At 38.8% G+C, this 22,487-nt stretch overlaps 1 protein-coding gene and 1 non-coding gene across 2 annotated transcripts; both read right to left on the bottom strand.

The window, feature by feature from the left end:
- Positions 1-8,100: 8,100 nt before the first annotated feature.
- On the bottom strand, positions 8,101-22,238 carry GMFB (glia maturation factor beta). The gene is made up of 7 exons (XM_054567545.1): positions 22,115-22,238; positions 15,724-15,820; positions 13,938-13,987; positions 13,170-13,219; positions 12,592-12,674; positions 11,503-11,576; positions 8,101-9,739 (listed from the first exon to the last, which is right to left on the bottom strand). The coding sequence occupies exons 1-7, from the start codon at positions 22,115-22,117 to the stop codon at positions 9,668-9,670; spliced, it is 429 nt and encodes a 142-aa protein (XP_054423520.1). The 5' UTR covers positions 22,118-22,238; the 3' UTR covers positions 8,101-9,667.
- LOC129066109 (U6 spliceosomal RNA) lies at positions 14,518-14,624 on the bottom strand. The gene has a single exon (XR_008528646.1). It is a non-coding gene; the product is annotated as a U6 spliceosomal RNA (small nuclear RNA).
- Positions 22,239-22,487: the final 249 nt, after the last annotated feature.

Genomic DNA, 22,487 nt, shown 5'->3' with positions numbered 1-22,487 from the left:
GTGGTTGGGCCTCATTTCACAAAGCAAAAGGTCACTGGTTCAATTCCAGGTCTGGGCACATGCCTGGGATGCAGGGTCAGCCCCTGGTCAGGGCGCATACATGAAAGCAACTGATTGATGTTTCTCTCTAACTTCAATGTTTCTCTCCCATCGATGTTTCTATTCCCCACTGTCCCTCCCTTCCCCTCTTTCTAAAAATAAATAAATAAATAAATAATCCTTAAAGAAAAAAGAATTGTTGATGTGGGGAAATCCCCCCCCCCCAAAAAAAAACCACATTGAGGAGGTTATCAAGAAAATAATGAAAAGAATTTTCCTTCACCTGAAGAATATAAATCTTCAGATTCAAATGGTCCATCAAATATCTAAACAATGAATGAAACCAGATCCACACCAGGGCTCATCACTGAGACATTTCACAAAACCAGAAATAAGAAAAAGATCCCCAAAGCTTCCAAAGAAAAAAATGTAATCTACGAAAGAAGTGAAGTCAGACTGTCACCAGACCTCTTCACAGCATACCAAAGCTAGGAGGAGAAGCAAGGCCCTTAAAATTCTGAGGGAAAATGATTTTCACTCTAAAATTTAATACAAGGATAGAGATGGCACTCTAAATTAGGATAATTTGGGGAGGATTTGATAAAGAACTATTGCTGAAGAGTGGGAAAGGATAACACAGTTCTCAAAGCTCTGCTATCCCCATCACGAAGCCCAGACAAGGAGGGGAGATAGCAATTACCAGGATTCGGAGGAGCAGGTTGTGCAGAGAGAGGGGGCTGTCTTGAGTGGAGGAGTGACTTTCAATGGAGAGCCATAGACTGCCTAGGAAGCCCTCGTGGCATGATTGAGGGAATAAGTATCCTGTCCTGACTCTCCACCCTCCCTGGAGATTGGCTGAACTCAAGCAGAAAACAGAAGATGAGGAAGGCAGTTGATATAGTTCCTGTAGGTCAGAGATGAGGGTGAGAAGGGGAGATAGTGGTTCTGGAGAGGCAAACCAAAAATATCTGGCACACCAGCCAAACCACCGATCCACTGTGAGTCAATACAAGAGCTCTCCTCCCACTTACCTTGAGCTTCAGCAAAATGAGTTATTAGTTGACAAGAGAGAGAATGCAGGGGATCCAACAAGGGGTTCTAAGAAGCAAGCGAGGCAAGTTTCAGGACATCAACTGTGGCTCATGCTTATCGAGCATCCAGTACGGATTTTAGAGGGAGGACGGAAAGCAGGGAAGGGAGACTCCAAGGAGGAAAAAGGAACTGACAGATTTTCTTATGTGTTGAAGTATTTGGAAAAATTGCTAGGCATTTGACTAATCTGTTGGGGTATGTGGGGAAAAAAATAGCAATGAACACATTGAAAACTAAGAAAATAAGGAAAAATAATCATTATTTAATCTGAGCAAAACAGAAGTTGTAGAAAGAGTAATTGTGAAGACACCCTGAAAAGCTCTCCAAAGATCCAAAAGATGACTCTTAGGAAAGAACTATTTGAATACCTGCCCCACTCTTGGAATTTGGAGCCAGTCAGTGTTAAATAGAGAAGCAATAACATGTGCAAGAATACCAACTACTTACCAGCAGCACAAGCAAGTGTGCGAAGATGATCAATCAAGGAGAATATAGTCAACTTTCTATGAGCAGTCACTTAAGCTAACACTTTTCTGCCTCCTTCCTCCCCTCCCCAACGCCAGGGGGTAAGGGAGGGGGGCAGTGCAAGAGAGTGGGACTGGAGGCACATGTCCCTGCACCCTGTTTCCCTCAAGCCATGAGTTCAGCCTATACTGAGGGGAAGCAGAGGCTGGAGGCAAATATGAGATTGTATTTTTTTTTAAATGAACAGAAAAGTCACTTTTAACAACCATGCAACTGAAATATTGTGAAGATAGTATATCATCAAGGAAGCTTTCTAATCAGAGGGAGAAAAAGAGAGGTCTGACAGAGAACAGGGCTAGCAGTTTTTGAAAAAGAACCAAAAAATTGTTGTTACACTCTTCCACTTGATAGTCCTTCATCAGACTACAAATTAGAAAAATATCAGATGGTGGTTAAGTGTTGTGTATAGAATTAAAACAGGTGATGTGATGGTGAATCTGTTGTCACCTTAGGATGGATGTTTAGAGAAAGCCTCTGTGACAGGAAACATTTAGGCTCAGTTCAGAATGGAGCCAGCGGGAAGAATATGAGGTTAGAGGGGAGGCGGGCAATCTTCCCTGGAGGAAGCTGCAGCTAGTGAGAAGGTGTGAGCTTCAGGAACAAAAATAAGCCCAGCATGGCTCAGGGGTCATGGGCTAAGAGAATATGGAGAATATGACAAAATGAGATCATAGAGGTATGCAGGGACCAGATCTGACAGCTGACGTTGATGGCAGTGGGAGCCACATTACCCTCCCTGATGGCAGCGAGGCAAAAGTGCGTGTTTCTTGTTGGCCAGACATGGACCCTGGACCCTGCTCAAGGTGCCAGTCTGAAGAAGCAAGGTGACTATAACAGAGAGCTGACTACTATTAGGTTGGACAGAAAGTCTGTTTGGTTTTTTTCCCCCCATAAGATGGCTCTAGTAGCACTTAGTTGTCTTTAACTTCATTCAAAACAATTTTGTTAAACTTTTTTTTTATTGTGACAGCTGTCATATCACTGTGTATTTTTTTAAAAAACTTATCAAAACTGGTGAATTTTTGTGTAGCCATTTCAATATTGAAGATGGAAGAAACTGCTTTATTATTTCAAGAATGGTAAAAACATGACTGAAATGCAAAAAGAAAAAAGAAAAGATTTGTGCAGTGTATGGAGAAGGTGCTGATCGAATATGTCAAAAACGGTTTGTGAAATTTTGTGCTAGGGATTTCTTGCCAGATGATGCTCCACAGTTGGGTACACTGGTTGAAATTGATAATGATCAAATCTAAACATTGATTTGGAACAATCAGCATTTTACCATGCCAGAGACAGCCAACATTCTCAAAATACCCAAATCAATAAAGTTATTGGTGAAAATGAAAACATGTATCTTTGATTTTATGGGGGAAAACCATAGACTTTCTGGCTATCCCAATAGAAGCCAAGAGCTGTAAGGGGCAGTGGTAAAGCCATCAGCCAGAGGAGGTATGGGCCAAGTCAAGGGCTACAGAGTTCAAGTCCCAGTGGGGGAATGGGCAAGGAACCCACAAAAGCACTTGGTGGGGGGAAAAGCTCGCATTTGACATTGGCCACACCCCTGAGGGCACCCACCCCAGGTTAGTAAGTCTCTTTCTGCTCCTTTATGTTGTGCCTTCTCCGACCCCACCACTGGAGTGAGGCAGGGCGATAAAGGAGAGGACATATCCCATCCCCCACAGGGAATTTCCCAGCCTGCAGCACGCGTAAAGGGGGTGAAGTGGGGGGAAGGGAGGTGGAGGGACAGAGCTTTAAAGAAAATAAGATACTGAGGTTTTGAAATTAGATTAGATTGGAATTCTTATTACCTGAAAAAATGAACATAGTTCCATAATTCTTAAGAGAACAGAGTAACTATGAGGCCTGGGGATTCCTCCAGACACAGGGAAAGAGATGACCAAAAATGTCACAGTGGATTTCTTGGGGTGGTAAAGTTTTTCTTCCCTTTGCTTATTTGTATTTCCTAATTCTCTAATATTAGTTGTGTAGTAAAAGTTTCATGGATTTTTAAAGAAGGTACTACATTTAGTTCAACAAACAGACTTCATGATTTAAATGGTATTTGAGATGACTTTTAACAATTATTTTGACTATGCTATTACAGTTGTCTCTTTCTGCTCCTTTATGTTGTGCCTTCTCCGACCCCACCACTGGAGTGAGGCAGGGCCTTTGCCCCCCTCCACCCAGCAACCCCACTCCCTCAGGCAACCCCCACACCATTGTTCATGTCCGTGGGTCATGCATGTAAGTTCTTTGGCTACTTGAAACTTGATTTGGGCAGGCAATAGCAGCACGGGAAAGAGGTGTTTCTGTTGGTGGAGGAGGAGCCCAGGGCATGTTTGTATAGAAGGTGGTTTAGTTAGGCTGGAGTTAGTGTAAATGTAGGGAATAGGAGCAGATGAAACCAGAGGTAGCACTAGAGTTAGGCACTTTGTATGCTCATAAACAGACATGGCCACATGTATTGTTTCTGGTAACAGGACACACAGTTACCCAGAAAGTGCTGTCCACTAGGCCTCAGAAGGATGAGACTCTGAAGACTGGCCCGGGATCAGAGTTAGCAGTAGGAACCTACCAGGCAGGAGTGTCTCTTCAATTTAGGACTCCAGGATTCCATCTTTGCCTGCCTGCTTCATTCTGTACTGCTGCAGCTGGAAGCATCTTTCCCTCTGCTCAGTAGGTTGCACATGGCTTCTTTTCCATCTAATGGCCTTCTTCCAAGTTCAGCTCCCACTGCTAAATGCCTCATTCAAGAGAACGAGATCATTTTCCCAATGTCAGAAATTGAAGGTACTTTATAGTAATAGACTAGCCCAGGTCTTTATTTTTTATTTTTTAGAGAGAGGGGAAGGGAGAGAAGGAAACAATGACGTGAGAAATATTGATCACCTCTCATATGCGCCCTAATCAGGACCCAACCTGCAACTTAGGCATGTGCCCTGACCAGAAATCAAACCAGTGACCTTTCGCTTTGCTGGACGATACCCAACCAACCGAGCTGCATCAGTCAGGGATAGCCCAGCTCAATTTTTGGTACCAGTCAGGCAGTATCACACAGGCTGGCTGCCCTTGGGTTCCATAGGCAGGGGCTGGACCCAAGACAGCATGTGTATTAACAGTGGGGAGGAGGCTAGGGACAGGAAGGTACATCCATTTGGGACAAGTAACGGCTGCCTAAAGAATTGCCTCTTCAGCAAGGAGCAGATGCTGGGGCATTTCTCCCTAACAAAGGCCTGTGGCCTATTTGGATGTGCTTCTGCATTACAGGTAAGGTATGGACCAAAACATGGACTTGCCAGTCCAGGACAAGAGAATCTATGCTTAATTGTGTGCATAACGGAGACTAGACATCACACGCACACACACACGCACACACAGAACCTCGCTGGATTTGGGCACTACGGGTGGCTTTTGCATGCAACCAAGGCATTCTGCTTTTTCTTCCTTGTAATTGGAAAAGTGGGCTACCTCATTAAGGAGCTTTCATGTAGCCTAGGAGAGCTCAATGGTAAGAGACCTGTGTGAAAACTCCCTGATGCTCGGCAATAAGATCTTAATCCAACTGGCTCCCCAACATGGCTAAAAATATACTGTACAGGGATACCATATCCACTCAGGGTATGGCCTCATGCAAAAGAGGGTGGGCCCATGCTGCGAGGTTAAATGATTACAGATCCTTTTTGCTGCTGAAAAGTGAAAGGGGCAAAAAGGCAAGAAAGGCGAAAAAATTTAGGAGCTGGCCAATTAGCTAAACGGCCAAATTTGAGAAATAAGGAAGATATGTTTCCCTCACTCTGGTCAATTTTCCCAGTGAGATTCCTCAAGATAGGAAGGCATAAACTACTCCTTTCACAACCATAAATATGCATATACTGTGACTATCACCATTCACTCAATCATAGGACACATGTGGCAAACACTATGTAAGTCTTGGTAAATTTTATTCATTCAACAGATACCTATGAAACACATACTATGTTGAATAGTCTATAATAGCAGGGTGGGTCTTCAATGGATGTTTAATAGTGATAAACAATACTCTATAATAAAGAACCTTTATGTTGACTTCTTAGGAGAGACACAACACGTCCAACATCTAGTATTTCCTTTGAAAGCAAGTTCATCATTTGAAATAAAGTCTCCAGCTGCTATAAATGAATAATTTTAGCATGAGACCAAATATTAGAAAATTTTATAATCTCATTATATTTTCCCTTCCCCAATCGTACATTGCCAAGTGATTCCCATTTATTTTGTGTCTCAGTTTTTCCAGATAAAGTAAACTGCTCTAACTGTGTGGTTCACACAAATGCCACAATTGAGCCAGGCAGGTAATAGTAACTCCAAAGGGGAGAGAAGGAGAGTAAAAAATGAAAAACCAGAAGTCCTTTCATGTTAACATTTTATTTAAACCAGTACAAGCACCATGCTTAACAGAAGACTGTCCAAAATAAACATGCAATATGAACTAGCAGAGACTGAAACCACAGCTTCAGAAGTTGTGCCAGTTGTTACTTGTGTTAAATGGTGACAGGGAACTGTTAAAATTCACAAGACTAAACCATTAATTTTTCAAGCCTCCTGAATGAGATTATATTGGACCATCTAAAAAATCAGTGGGAACTGCCCTGGCATGTTAGTGATCTCAAACAATATTCAAGTAATTATATGTGTATGAACTACATTCCAAAAAAAGCAAGACAACACAGTTTCTATCACAGTCTTAATGTAGTTGTTTTAAATATTATAGGAACGTGATTACTGATTTAAAATATCGAATGGTATAAGAAGAAACAAATTTCTCAAGAATATTCAACTTGAGACCATCGGTGTTAAGTGGCTTAGAAGGTTTACATTCTTCCAGAAATACAGAATAAGATTTGTCCAGAAATGTTTGAGACACTTCTTCACATAGGTTTTAAAGGCTCAAATTCTGTAGATTCCAGTATCATCAGTCTATTGAACAAATAGGGAAAGCAACCATACTAAGAATATCCGAACTGATAAAATATGAGTTACTCTCCTCTTCCACGAAATATCAGCATTTAAACTCTTATGAAAATATCTATCCATCCCTAACTAGTCCACATTATGGATTAATGACACTGCTCGGGTTTTAAAGTAGTCCAAACATTTTTTAAAGTACACCTTCATTACTATCTATATGGGTGGGGAATAAAGACAGCCAAATTTAATTTGGCAATAAACTCCTCTAACTGGAAATTTTTAGTTAAAGTGACAGACCAGAATACAATTTATGGCTACGTTTGACTCCTGAAAATAGGAGATAAAAAGGGAGAGAAAAGTGCTGACAGACATTTTGCTACAAAGATTATTTAGTAATGATAATAAAAAAATTTAGCAACACCCTCTTAAACAAGAGTATGTTTAACTGCCCTAGGCATTTAGTAAACTTTTTAGAAATAGACAATTTGAACATTTATTTTAGAAGTCAATTTAACAAAAACAGTCGACCAACTTTTTTTCCTAACACAATTGCTTCAATACCAGAACAGAGTGATTACTATTCAAAACTCAACGTTTTGGAATTTCAGCAGAGTAACCTGAGAACAGTTTTCTTCATGTCATTACGTTGCCACAACAGTCATACTAAAAACATGCTGTGATTCTTAGCTGGTTCTATTTTGACAACATTAGATGCTACGCAGAACTTATTCAGGGCCAACAATTTCAAAACTAATGCTTACTGAGAAGACCGTGAAGGGAGGTTCCCAGGAAAAACACTGCTGCCAAAAAGGAAAGATTAGGATTTAAGGCTGAATGGGAATGGTTGTACCAGAAAGTTAAGGAATGTGAAAACTGGAATTATGAAATCTGGAGTTACTATTTGAGAGAAGACAGAAAAGGAGCTCAAGTAAGAAATGTACTTGAGAAAAACAATGCAAAATTTGGTTAGATGGAAGGGAAATTTATATAAAAGTCTGAGAACACTCGAACTGGGATTTGTAAATCCCCCTATAACACAGAGAGAGTAAAAAAATGTTCTTATCCCTTAACCTCCAATCTACTGTCTCGCAAAACACGGATACAAAGCAGACAAGCTAAAAAACAAACCCAAAAACCAAACCCGTGGTCTATCAGTTACTTGCCCGTGTTACAGAACAAGGGAACTAACAGTTCTGTGGATGGCGGTCAAGATTATCTGACATTATAGAGGACTTTCAAAACTAAAATGTGCAAGACAAAAATAAGGAACCTCTTTAAAAAATACATTCTTGCAGCACTAGTTTCTTTTACTGCTGCGAGCCAGCTGAAATAAGTCTTATTCCCTTCATTCAAAATATTAAAAGCACTCTTGGATTACATTAAATTCACTTGGATTACATTTACATTTCTGCAGAATTATAAGCGTTATTCTCCAATATCAAAATAGCTGTTTAAAGAATTCTTTAAATTCCTGATGATGTTTTCCCTCTCTCTCTGGAAACTGGAATAAAGAATACTTCCCATTCATTAACCAAAACAAATACCCACTCTAGCACTTCCTCATCTCCAACTAACTTCCTATTGCTTCCTGTTTCTAGATTAGTGAAGCCAAACAGCATTGGGAACAGAAGATGCTCTATTCAATATTGTGAAAATTCCAACTATCTTTATATCTTTGTTAAAGTTGGCACAAATACCTCAAAAAATGCAAAGAACATATGAGCAGAAAATATGCCAACACGAAAAAATGCCTTTGCTAGTTTTGAAGTCACTAAGATATTCTTAATATAAGAATTCACTCACCAAATTTAGTCTTTTGCTCAAGACCTTTTGTCAAATTAATGTTAAAGTTACTCATTTGTTTTTAAAGTATACTATATATTAGAATCCTTGCTCTATTCCAAGGATGCCATCATCTAACAAGACAGGTGTTTAATTTAGAATACTTTCTGAAATTTAGGATATAAAATGCAATTTTTATTGAGTGTTAATATTAACTATGGCCAAGGTTATAAGATAAGCAATTTTTTTCCTATGGCACAAAACTAATTAAAGATAGACCCAAAATTAGAACTCTCAACTGCCATATATTCACCAATGCAAGCAGATAGTTGGAATTTTAAAAATACGAAGTGGATTTTATTACAAATTTCAGATACACATTAGAAAATTGTTTTACTTGGACCCTTTACAAAAGTATTAATTTCACCAAATCTGGAATACTGGCAGTGAAAAAATCTTAAACTAACTTTAAAGCTAATAAATCAAAGGCACAGTATTAACACATTTAAAATAACTAGTTTTCACAGGACAACATTAAGAGGTGCTTTATAAATAAGGTGTTATTAACCTAGATTCAAAACTCTCTAGAAATGACAAAACCAGGAATGAAGCCCTTGATTAGTCACAACCCATCTATTCCTAAGATGCTATTTTCCATAACAACAGTCAAAATTATTATAAAATCTAACTCTCCGACCTTAACAGCAAGCGACTGATGAACAACGTTTCTGGACTTGATTACAAAGATACAGGAAACCATAGAAGGAATAGAATTGATGAAAAATGTACTTGTAATGCAGGTTACACTATAGTAAATTATTATTCATGGCTCAAAATTGGGTCGCTCAAGTCTTTTACCCCATATCAATTTCGAATTTTTGACAAGTGATAATATACTATTTTCATATATAAACTGCTAATATCCAGTATTTGTCAAAAGGAGGCAACTGTTGTCTCTCATAATACCCACTTTCTGATGGTATCTGCAAACAGTAACAAATTCTGAACCATAAGTTATAGAAATTAGTCACAAGAGTGCAAAAAGTCCCTGGAGAGAAGTAATCCACCTAACAATTACAAATATAAGGAACATTTTACAAAGTTTCATTACTATGAAGATGATGTCCTCTTTGTCCAAACTTTGAACAAATGAAAAATTTTTTTTTACTGCAGGAAACAAACTGTAAGTAACAGTGCATTTTTAGGCATAAATAAGTATTTATGTCTGGTTCCAGTATGGTCAGGTTAATACATAAATACTTTAGAAACACAGAACTTCACATTAGTGGAAAAATCCAAGTTTCTCACGTAACCATTCTTCAGTTAGGTCTTCAGTATTTCTTATTTCAAATACCTTAAGGAAAAAAAACATGTTATACTCCGAAACTCTAAAAAAAATCAGATTATATATTTGAGTATTAAATTCCAAATTCTCCTTCCTTTCATATTGATCATGACTTAATTTGTATAAATTGGATAGACCATTTGGGAGGTAGTTCACTTTTTTAAAAGTACTAAGTACTCAGTACTCAGTTACCAAAGTTTAGAGATTAAGATGGCATAATACCAAGACTCTCTTACAAGTGAGCAATTTTGTAAATCCCATCCACTAAAAGAGACAACCCAAGTAAATCAGTCTAGCTAAGAGCTAAAAGAAAATATGCTGGACTAGCTGTAGATTGCTTTGAGAAAGGTGGGCTAGAGGTCCACAACTACAAATCTCCAGCAAGAGTCTGCACACACACAGGCCCCAGAAAGTATAATGGCTATAGAGAGAAAATGTAATACAGCAGACAGAATGGGATTTGAGGGCAGATGTGAGTTTGAAGCCTAGTTCTGTCATTTATTATGCAACCATGGACAAGTCACCCATCCTCTGAACCTCGGTTTTCCCATTTACAGAATAGAAATACCACCATGAACCTCACAGGCTATGGTAAAGGCTCAATGGGATTATTTGTAAAAGTAATTTGTAAATTATAATGTCTTAATTCCAGCATGTTAGGTCCAACCCAGGATTAGAATAGACTTCAGGCTGTTAGCAGAGCTGCTGTAAAACACCCAAGCCTCTGCAGCATTCCAGGGAATTCCTACGGCAGAAATGAGGAAAAGTAGGGTCTATATGCTGGTGGTATCAATGACAATCATATAGGCTAACGGGAAAAAGCAGAGGGCACTTAAAGTCATCCCTTGGGTTGACTAAGCACACAGGGGTAAACACAGATGCTGTCCTTAAAACAGCATCTCCACAGAGAAGAACTCTTAATAGATTAAGTAGTTACACTGGCTTTTCTTCTCCACAGAGGAGAACTCTTAATAGATTAAGTAGTTACACTGGTTTTTCTAAAGCTGCCTACCTTTTTAATGTGGTTTCTTCCGATGAATTTGTAATCCCAATCCAAAAAATACACATTTGGTTCAAGCTTTCTATCATTCTATTTTCAACTAACAAAAAGCTTTGACTAATTTACTGCCCCATGCCAGGCAGTGTTCAGCTGCATGAAAAATACTTAACTCTTCAGATGATTTTAGCTATTGCTCTGTACAATAGTCCTGCTTATCCTCAGGAGATACATTCCAAGTATTCCAAGACCCTACTGGATTGTCTAAAACTGCAAATAGTATGGAGCCCTATATATACTATGCTTATATATATATATATCTTTTTTCTAAATGAAGCGATTTACAGCTTCCCTTTGGCATATCTGAATTGCCAGTATCACTAACTACCCTTGCGCTTTGGGGTAATTATTAAGTAAAATAGGGGTAACCTGAGTACAAGCACTGTGGACAGTGATCTGATAACTGAAACAGCTACTAAGTGATTAACAGGTGGGTTAGGTATAGACGCTGGATATGTGTACACTGTATACACATTTGCTGGACAAAGGGATGGGTCCACATCCTGGAAAGGAGGCAGATTTCAACATGCTACTCAGAGCCATGTGCTATTTAAAACTTAAGACTTGTTTATTTCTGGAATTTTCCATTTAATATTTCTGGACCATGGTTGATCACGGGTAACAAACTGTGGTAAGTGAAACTGCAGATGGGAAGGAACTACTGGATGCTAAGTGAAAGTATTGTCTCAAAAAGCAAGTGAAATGTAAATATCACCTTGGTTAGTTCAGCTGTTTGAACTAGTTTATTCTTACTCCCAGCATACATCATCTGTTGTTCAGGCTTACAACCTGGAAGAGATTTGTATAAAAAAAGAGACAGGTTTTGAAAAAGTAATGGGTTTTCATTATTTACTTTTAAAAAATAACACACTTAGGAGTTCCTATACTTTCAAGTTTATAAAAACCTCAGCCTAAGTGTGATTCTGAGAGTCTTACTTGCATACCGTATGAAGAGTCATAGCCAAATTACAAATAAACAAGATTTATGTCAGGAAAAATAAATGAGGCTAGACCACTATAGATCTTGACTTTTAAATCCTTGCAAACACTTAAAAGCTTTTTAGCATTTTCTTATTTTTGATAAAGTCAAAAAATATCAAGTTCAATTTTATGGATGTCTAACACAAATACGGTTTTGGGGTGGTGATGGGTCAGCAGGGTGGAGAGATCTGCCCTGAAAACAGTCACAGTCTCATTGGCTATTAAGTTAAATATATACTGCAGTATATTTTAAGTGCTAAATAAATGATACAAATAATAAAATTTAGAGAAGCGTTCATTGAGTAGAGGTTTTACTGTGGGTTTGAACGGTGGTACTAGTGAGAATTTTGGTGATACCCTAAATACCAATAAGCCATTTTAATATCCAATGTAAGCTACTTTGGAACTATTCTCAAGATGATAGGCATGTTACAGGTAACTACTATTTTAAAGATCAATGTGTATGTGTGTGTATATCATGATTATACACAAAGTTCACACTTAAAAAGTATAGGAGAAAATGTATTTTTGGTATTTTAAAATGTCATTACATTTCAAATTCCTTCAAACGTGTGTATGATCTGACCTAACAATTACACTTCTAGGAATTTATCCTAAGAAAATAAGCAAATTCTAAGAGATGATGTTTTGCAGTAACTTATTTCTAGGTATGCATTCATGGGTGTATGCACATGCACACACAACTCAATTTTGGTTTAGTCTATACATTTCATCTTTAAAACAAGCATACAATTTGTCCAGTATTAAAAAATGGTTTATTAATTAGATCAGAAACAAATATGCACTAAAGAAATTCACTTACCAACAGGACTGGAGAAAATAAAACACAGAGGATATGAAACTCTTCCATCATCATGTTGATATTTATAACTATACACAATGAAGGTTTTTCTCAAGTTAAAGAAATTAAATTACTGCTTTATTTAAGATAAGAACTTACCAACAAAATTTTGGAACAAACACCTGGGGAGTTAGTGAGTAGTAACTTTCTAACATACCCATTTAGGCCACACCTTCATTATTATCTTTCTACAAATTTATAAATAGGCCCCATGATAGGTTATAAAATCATATAGTCTCTCAAAAATAAATGTATTAAAAGTATGGATTTAATATAGATTTTAAAATCTTTCTCATTTTCATTATAAACACAATAATAAATGGATTTTTAAAAAGGAAATAATTCATCACATCAATACATCCACTTTTCATTTTTCTTGGTTCAATATGTACATATATATTTTATTTTGATTGTGATTATGGTATAGAAGAAAATTTTGTTAAAATATGTCTTCTAAAAGTTGAAAAAATAAACTTTATAAATGAAATAGGGACCACTAAAAGAAAACAAATCTTTTTAAAGCACTAAGAAAAGGATATCGAGGTTGTCGTTCAGGTAGTTCATCTTTAAGTTCATCTGGTGAAATGCCCTGGCGTAACAAAGAAAAGCAACTTTTAAACATTTTTTACCCATATCCTTAAGAGATAGACCAAGCACCCATTCTACTACTAGGTATAAATTCGTAACCATGCACCACAACATAAAATTTTATTTTACTAAGTTATACACAAGCTGAGATTCCTGAACCCTTGATCTAAGGAAAGCCCAGCCCAGCCCACCCAATTTAGCTGTTTAATAACTAAATATGCTGAGAGGCACAGGAGCCTATGCTCATGTTCCAGCTGTCAGGAAATACTGACATTCGCCAACCCCTCAGCAGAAACAACATGCCTGATCCGGTGGGGCGGTGGTGGGGCACAGCGGGGGCAGGGAGGGTAGTTCATTTCTTTTTATCCTAAATTAGTTACTTAATTTGACGAACTAAATATTTAGGTTATAGGGTTTTAGATTTCAATTACTGGCCAAGCAATTTAGAAGCAAGTTATAAAGTTGACCCTGTAATTACAATTACTGGACGTACAGCCCTAACTCCTAGCACTTGTTACACTGGTTCACTATTGTTTTAAAGAAGGTGATTAAATTAGCAAGACAAAGAACTGCACAATAATTAGCACATTTTTCATGCATTATGAGCGTGGATTTAAAGGTGTACAACTCATTTTAGAATTACCTGTAACTAATATAACATCTTTTGGGCAATAATTATTTAACTATATATAAAACTATATTTAGCTGATCAAACAAACCTCGAGCTCTTCATCCAGTACCACCAGGCGCTTATCCTTATCAATCTTCACTAAAATAAAAATATAGTATGAGTAAACTGTGATTTTTAAAAAAATGTTTAAATCATGTTTACTCTATTACAGTTGTCTCAATTTGTCCCTCTTTGCCCTCCTCCACCCACCCCACCCCACCCCCCGCTCCCACAGTCAATTCCCACTCTGTTGCCCATGTCCATGGGTCATTGTCCCTATGGATGCGTGGGATACATGTTCTTTGTCTAGTCCTTTCTCCTTCTTTCCACCGTTATCCTCCTTCCCTATCCCCTCTGGTCACTTTCAGTCTGCTCCGTGTTTCTATGCCTGTGGTTTATTTTGTTGAATAGAGTCCACTTATAGGTGAGATCATATGGTATTTGTCTTTCACCAACTGGCTTATTTCACTTAGCATAACATTCTCCAGTTCCATCCATGTTGTCACAAAAGGTAGTTCCTTCCTTCTTTCTTTCTTTTTTTTTTAAATACAGGTTTTCTTTCTTTCTTTCTTTCTTTCTTTCTAATGTTAAGATCCATTATAAAATATTTAAAAAATTATATCCATTTTAAAAATATTGAACGTTTCACGAATTTGCATGTCATCCTTGCGCAGGGCCCGTGCTAATCTTCTCTGTATCATTCCAATTTTAATATATGTGCTGCCAAAGCGAGCACTAAACTGTGATTCTAATGTGACCTCAATCTACTCCACCCACAGAGTCTCAGCCCCTTTTATGGCATCTAAAATTAAAACATCCAGAAACACAAGCATACGAAATGTATTTACAGTTTAAGTTCATGGTCTATTAGCTAGCTTAGCTTTTCAAGAAATCAGTATTTAAAAGCTTTTACCCATAATTCCCATTACTTGCTTTGCTTATTTAGAACTTTATGTCAACTCCATACACACTTATTGTGTATATGGAGAAATTTGTAACTCAAATGCAGTAAGAAAAGGTCTGAAAGGGTGACTGTGACTGAGGTTGGTCTATGCAGCATGGTTAGAACCATAAAAGGAAAGTGAACCAGGAGTCAGGATAGAACAACTGTCAAATTCCCACCTTCTCCAGAGTCAGGATTTCATGGTGCAGTTGTGAGTATTCTGAGAAAGTGAATAATAAATAGCAGTGGTATCTATATTCAAATATGTGTAACATAATCCAAAGCTCAGTAAAAATGGTGTTAGATAATCAATGTCTCTATTCTTTTCTATCAGGAAAGTTGGCCATTTTTGGTTTTACACTAATTTCATAGTAAATCCTGTGAGAAACAATATGATCTCAAATAGCTTTACCTTTCTGTGACCAGATGGCACTGACACACATTTTCACCTTTAATAACTGTGTTTCTATGTTACAGTATTTATTTGTAATAGAACCAGAATTCATGATAAGCTGTCACACCTCATTAATTCACATCTGCCAGATGATCTCTGTTAAGCATAATCTCTACACTTTCACATTTTACCCACCTAATCCTTCCTTTAGCTTTCTAAATTACACCCATATATTAAGTATTACCTAAGAATATAAAAGAAATCTGCATAACATCAGATAAAGCACACAGCGGGAAAGGCAATATTCAAATCATTCATTCCATTGTCAGAAGTCAGTGACGCTTACACATACTCTCCATGGAACTGGAGTATGAGTCTAGACTTGAAATAAGGGTGCAAAGGTGGGGGAGAATGAAATCTAAGTTCAGTTTATTCAATGTAGCTGTAAGATATAAACAAACTAACACCATGTAACTGGAGCAATCTCTTTTAGCTTACTTATAATGGCAGCATTATTTGTTTCTTTGCGAAAACGAAACTTTCTCAGTTTTTCCACTAAATCTTCAGCAACATCACAAACCACCAAAGACTCACTCTAGAAAAGAAAAAAAATCACATATAAAATGTCATGATTTCAAATATATGTATATTAAATGTTATAACATAAATGTTGATATACCTTTTTAAAGGTATCTACAAATGCCAATTATGTGAAAGCATTAAAATGAAACATGAACACTCAAAGAGCTTCTGAATCTGTCAACCTTTGTATCTACATTAACAACACACATTTGTTCATCTTATATATAAGGTATATTTTAACTTTCTCTTTATCTAATAAATATCTCAAGGAACTAGACATATCAATGTGTAATTTTATCAGAACTGTAGAAGAAAAAAAGGACATAGGAAAAGTCAAGGATCACTGTCTGTTGTTAGAAAGTATATATTTTGCCACAATGCACAAAGAACAGAATAATCATCTTACTGTATTTAGAATTAATAAGACCTTGATTCATTTTGGGATCTTACAACTACAAAAAATATACAAATAAACAGAAGTATGAAAAATAAGTCCTATTAAGACCAATAACAATTATATCTTAATTAAATGACTGCAGGGATTTTTTTCTTAAGATTTTATTTATTTATTTTTAGAGAGAGGCTGGAAGAGAGGGAGAAAGAGGAGAGAAACATAAAGAGAATAAAGAGAACATTGATTAGTTGCCTCTCTCATGCCCCCAACTGGGGGCCTGGCCCACTGCCCAGGCATGCGCCTTGACCAAGAATCGAACCAGCAACCTTTCAGTTTGCAGGGATGGCACCCAACCTAGTGAGCCACATCAGTCAGGGTGACTGCAGGGATTTTGAAAAAGGAATTATTAAGGACTATGATAGCAAAACCAGGTGAGACAAATATAAAAACTAAAAGAAACTTTAACAAATTATGAAAAAATACTAGAGACTCTTCTCCAGAAACCTGGCAAGGAAATGATCAAAAGCACTCTCCTTTTAGTGGTGCCAATGCATTACTGACTGCAAACATGAAGATGGAATTCTTTTTTTTTTTTTAAATGTTTAAAGCTTCGGACACAAAAAAGTAGAGAACAGCATAGTGAAACCCTATGCATCTTATCACTCAGCTTCAACTATTATCAAACACATAGACAATCTTATTTCATCCAACATCCTCAATACTGCCTCACAGACCATCACACAGCAAAGGCCAGAAGTCACTTCAACTGTAAATATTTCAGTCTATATCATTAAAGTGACAGTATGTGCCAATAAAAATATAAGGACAAGAACATTATCTCACCTAAAAAAATGAACAGTAATTCTGGTCTTAAAAGTATTCGGATACAGTTCAAACTTCCCTCCCTGTTCTAAGGTTTTCCTTTTCACTCTGTTTTGAGTCAGGTTCCAAATAACGTTCACATATTTTAGTTTCTTTTCATATATATCCCCCTCCCTGCTTCTTCAAGAAAATTAAAACAGTTCTGGACCAATGCGAAATACATGTCTCATTATAACCCAAAGGTTTAGGCTTCCAATTTTATATTAAAATAAGGATTTAATAAAAGCCTTTTTATGTTTTTTTGGGTAAATGAAAGCATAGGTTAAAGCAGGGAACGGCTACTGATTTTAAATTCTCCTTTAAATTCAGAACACAGGTAATATGTTAGGTGATATATCTTATGCTATTATACAGTTAATAAGTACATCCCACCCATAGGTACTATCCAATCAGGCTCCTCTAGGAGACATATCTGGATATCCTTTTAGTTGTCACTAGAGAAAGAGATGATAAGTCTTATGGAGCTAGATTCCTGAAAGCAGAATTCAACCCTAGTGTATTTTTCTCCTACCTTCCAAAAAAGATATAAAAGTCAGACAATGACAATGTCCATTCTTTTCTCAACCAAAGGTAGAACCTACTAGTGAAACTAATAAATATTTTAGATTTTTGTTTAGGCAAGGACCAATTTATAATGAAACTCTTATCTTCCAGCTCTGATACCCACAGCTGATTGTGTAATACTGACATTCTAAGGGTCAGAAACCCAGTGGGGAAAAAAATATATGATTTGATTTATATTGCGTTTTCTTTTTTTCCTTTTTTTTGTGTTTGCACTCCTTAATACCATAAAGCCAAAACATTCTTTAAGTCTTATATTTTATCCTCACCCAAGGATATATTTTTTCATTATTTTTTTAGGGAGGGAGAAGGAGAGGAAGGGAGAAACATCGATGCAAGAGAAAAGCATTGATTGGTGGCCTCCCGTGCGCACTTCGGGGGTGGGGGGGTTCTAGGCACCCGGCCCAGGGACTGAACCCAGTCAGGTTTGTGCCCTGACTGGGAATCAAACCCACAACCTTTTGGTTATGGGACAATGCTCCAACAAACTGAACCACCGGCCAGAGCGATAAGGCCTTAAATTTTTTCCTACCAGTAAAAGGACTCAGGCTCAACCAGCTCTAATTGCTTACAGTTGGCAGAAGCATTTGAGTGTAACACACTGAAAACAACTTTATATGATAAATTAACACACAAAGTTAAGTGGAGAACTGAGCCCAAGTGTGCCTTTATTGGTTTATCCATACAATGAACATTTAATGAGTGCCAGCACTATGCTAAATTCGAGGGATACAATAATATAAAATATATAATCATACACCACATATATTTCAATTAACAACTTACCACATATAAAACAGTGATCCTATAAGATTATCTTGGAGCTGAAAAACGCCTATCACCTAGTGCTGTTTTAGCCATAGCAGAACACATTATTCACATGCTTCTGGTAATACGAGTGTAAACAAATTTACTGTACTACCAGTTGTATACAAGCATAGCATAGTTATATATAGTACATTATACTTGATAATGATAATCAGTGGCTATGTTACTAGTTTCCGTGTCATTTTAGAGTGTACTCTTTCCACTTACATAAATAAGTTTGCTGTAAAACAGCATGCCGTTTTACGCTGGCAGCAGCTTCATACATCTCATGTTTATAGCATCTCTTGACTGCATCATTTTCCCTTGTGCTTGATTTAATTTCATGTTGTTTTAAAAATTTTGTAGACCCCAACTGTATAGTGTTTATCAAGTCCACAGTAGTGTATAGTAGTATTCTAGGCCTTCACATTCATTTACCACTCACTCACTGACTCACCCAAAGCAACACCCAGTCCTTGCAAGCGCCATTCATGGTAAGTGCCCTATACAGATGTACTACTGTATCTTTTTTTTTTCTTTTATTAGCATTTATTTTATTCTGAATTTATGCCCATGCTCTAAGATTTTTTCTTCGGTTTCTTCTGGGATATCTTTTTCTTCTGTGCAACTCCTCTTCTGGTTTAGGAATCATCTGCTTTTTCAGTAAGGATCATCTCTGTGTAGCAGGGAGAGCTCATTTGTGGGTTAATCCACTGATAAGCTCTGCAAGTTCTGCACTGCATCTTGGGAGCTTTGTTCACCTGGATGTCCTCAGTGACCAGTGAGTCTATATCTAAATCCTTGAGCTCAGCATTACTCTCTGCATTTTAAGCATGTGCAGCAAAAATTCAGCACTCTCTTTGGGTCACTAACCCTGAGTCCAGCCCTACTGTTTGGCCTGGGCACACCTACCAACTCCACCACCGTAATCATGGAGTAACACAGATTGCTTCTGCAAAGTGACATCCTTCAGATACTTGGTGGCTTTGCAGCTATGCATGCCTTGATGGCCTGGGCAGTTTCATGAGTGTCCTTAAAGTAAACACAAAGATTTGAACCTCTTGATTTGCGGGGTTTTCTGGGTTAAGTGAACAGCGAATCATTTTCAGAGGTCCTTTCACGCCACTTATGGGAGGAGCTCATTTTATTTTATGCCATAATTTTACTGTACCTTTTCTATATTTAGATACACAACTACTTACCATTGTGTTACAACTGCCTACAGTATTCAGTATAGTAATGTGCTGTATAGGTTTGTATCCTAGAGCCATAGGCTGGTTACACCATATAGCCTAGATGTGTAGTAGGCTGTACTATCTAGGTTTGTGTAAGTGTATGCTATGATGTTCATACAATGATGAAATCACCTAACGCATTTCTCAGGATGTATCCCTCTTGTTAAGTGGCATACTGGCTGTAAATAAAAAATACAGACCTACTACTAAGGAGCTTGTAGTATAGTCCAGTAGAGAACAGACCTACATCAAAAGAATCAGGGGGAAAAAAAAAAGAAGTATACGTGTTTATACCTGTGATAAGAGCTGGGAAGAAGAGACACAGGATAATGAGAACTTATGACTAGTGAAAAACAGCATGCCTGAAAAAGCACCCGAAGAACAAAAACTACCTAGGCAAAGACCCCTTGATTAAAGTGAGCACGGCACATCAAAGATAATGAAAGGCCAATGTGACTCAAGCACAAAGGAGCAGAAGCATGGCACAAAACGGGGTGGTAGGAGCCGGACCATATAGGGCCCAGTGGGTCACATTAAGTATTTTGGTTTCTAGCCTCTGAGCAAAGGAAAGCTACTAAGGTGTTTAAGCAAGGGTGGGGGCGGGAGTGGTGTGTAAGAGAACACCATCAGATTTGCAAGCAACAGACAGACAGAGAGCTGGAATGAATAGAGCAAGACTTGTTAACTGACAAGACTAGGTCAGGTGAAAGATGAAAAGCAGCTTAGGCTGATGAGGATAAAGAGAAGTAGGTGAGTACTGCTAATAATAGTTAATAGGTGTTAAACACTGTGAGAAAAACATTGTGTTATGGCCTTCATGTAGATCTCCCTTTATGCTCAAAACAATCCTGTGAGAGAGGTATTATCACCATTTTGCAAGAAGCCAAGGTTTAGAGAAGTTAAGCATCTTCCCCAAAGTTGTGTAATTAGTTAGTGCAGCCAGGAATCATCCCAGGCAGCCTGACCTCCAGCCTACTCACTCTTTTAATCACTACAAAGGACCTAGGGACCGACTGCATATTGGGAGGGGTGGGTTAGGACAAAGGGTTACCTAGAGGATTCCTAAATTTCTCACTTGTGTAACGGACTAAGTAGTGCTACCTTTCACTAAATTAAGGTTTGAGGGAAAAGAGAATGAGTTCTATTCTGGACAAACTGAGGTGGCTTTGAGGAACCTCAGCAGGGAAAAAAGCTTCTCAGGGGATGTTAACTAAATAGTGGGATACACAGATTTGGACTAGATCTCAGAAGCAAAATCTGAGATACAATTTCACAAGTTATGTGCATATAGGTAGGAATTGAAGCTGTGACTGTAGGTAGGAAGGGGTGGAGAAAGCATACATAATGGAAAATGAAGCATTGGGATAGAAACTAAGACTCCTACATGTGATGCTCCGGGGAAGGAGAACAGTCTGCACAGGACAAAAATGTACCATCAGAAGCAAGAAGGTGGGGGAGGGGGGAGCCAACAGGAATTCTGTATCCCAGAAGTCAGGAGGGAACAGAAAGTCTCAAAAAGGAGAGTGGTCAACACCCTGGAATGTAGCTGAGAGGTCAGGAAAGATAAGAATTGAAGAGTCCCTTGGATTTAGTAACCATAACAACATGTATTGGATGGAAGTGGGTTGAGAAATGAGTGGGAGGTCAGAGATAGGTCAGTGAGATTTCTCTTTTGTTTGTCTCTAAAGACCTACATATTTAAAAACCTGATAGGAAAGACCCAGAGGACGCTTTTTGGGCAACTGACTTAATTTTCCACTTATTTTTCAGCATAGGGTCCAAAGGAAGCCGGAGCCCCATAGGCCCAGTAAAACTAAAGATCTTTACAGTCACTTTAATACCAAGGGCCAAACTTTCGGGTCAAAGGTTTCCAACTGCTGTAACTCGAAGAAAGCAACGATACTTAGAAGCAAACTGAGGGAAGAAGACAAGCTACGGCGAGGCCGAATAAAATGGGAACACCCGAGCGAGCTCTCCTGGCAAAGGCCTCGGGGCGCAAGGTGCTTGGCATCTGCCGGTCCCCGGTAGTGAAACCCGCGTTTGGAGGATCCCTCCGCTGGGCCAGACCCCTGGCCTCTCCAGTACTTCAGTTCAGGACCTGGAACCCTCCATCCAGAAGGACCTGGCGAGGATGGCCCACCCCTACGGATAGCACTTCAGTCCCAGAGCCCGCTAGGGCGGGGGGGGTGGTCTACCCGGGGCCCGGCTGGAGGAGACTGCTGGCTGAAGGAGGTTGCCCCTAGGCGGGGCTGCAGCAGCGGGGACAAGGAGAGGCCAAGCCTCTGGCTGTGGGCACCAGCCAGCAGCCGGGCGGAAGCGACCGGCGGCCCACCCTGGGCGCTGCCCGTCGAGACCGGCTCCGGCAAACAGGAAAGCCCAGCGGGCTGGCCCAGCCCTCCGGCCCCCACCCTCCCCGGCGGCAACTCACCATTTTCCTTCCGGCAGCCAGCAGCCTCTAGCCTTCCCTCGGGCCCCTTTAAGAATAGCACCTCAGCCGCCTCCCTTCCAGCCCCGGCGCTTGGCAGAGCCACCCCCACTGATCAACGCGACCGTGGCGGGCAGACACGTGACCGCGGACGGTGGGAGGCGCGGCTCAAAATTAGCCGGAACTCGGTCGCCTATACGCTCCTGCCTGACGGGGACTGGGCAACCGTGCCGAAATGCCGTCTCAAAATTCAAGATCAATAGAATTTGGTTCAGTTCAATAGTATTTTCTGTAACAGGGTTTTTCAACTTCAGCATCTTGACATTTGAGTCCAATAATACTTCTTTGTGGGTGGACTGTGTTGTGCATCGTAAGG

This window comes from Pteronotus mesoamericanus, unplaced genomic scaffold (genome assembly GCF_021234165.1).
Source record: "Pteronotus mesoamericanus isolate MK-2021 breed Mesoamerican mustached bat unplaced genomic scaffold, CSHL_Meso_final contig_182, whole genome shotgun sequence".
In the NCBI taxonomy this organism is placed as follows: Eukaryota; Metazoa; Chordata; class Mammalia; order Chiroptera; family Mormoopidae; genus Pteronotus; species Pteronotus mesoamericanus.
This window is presented reverse-complemented; position numbering and strand designations above follow the sequence as displayed.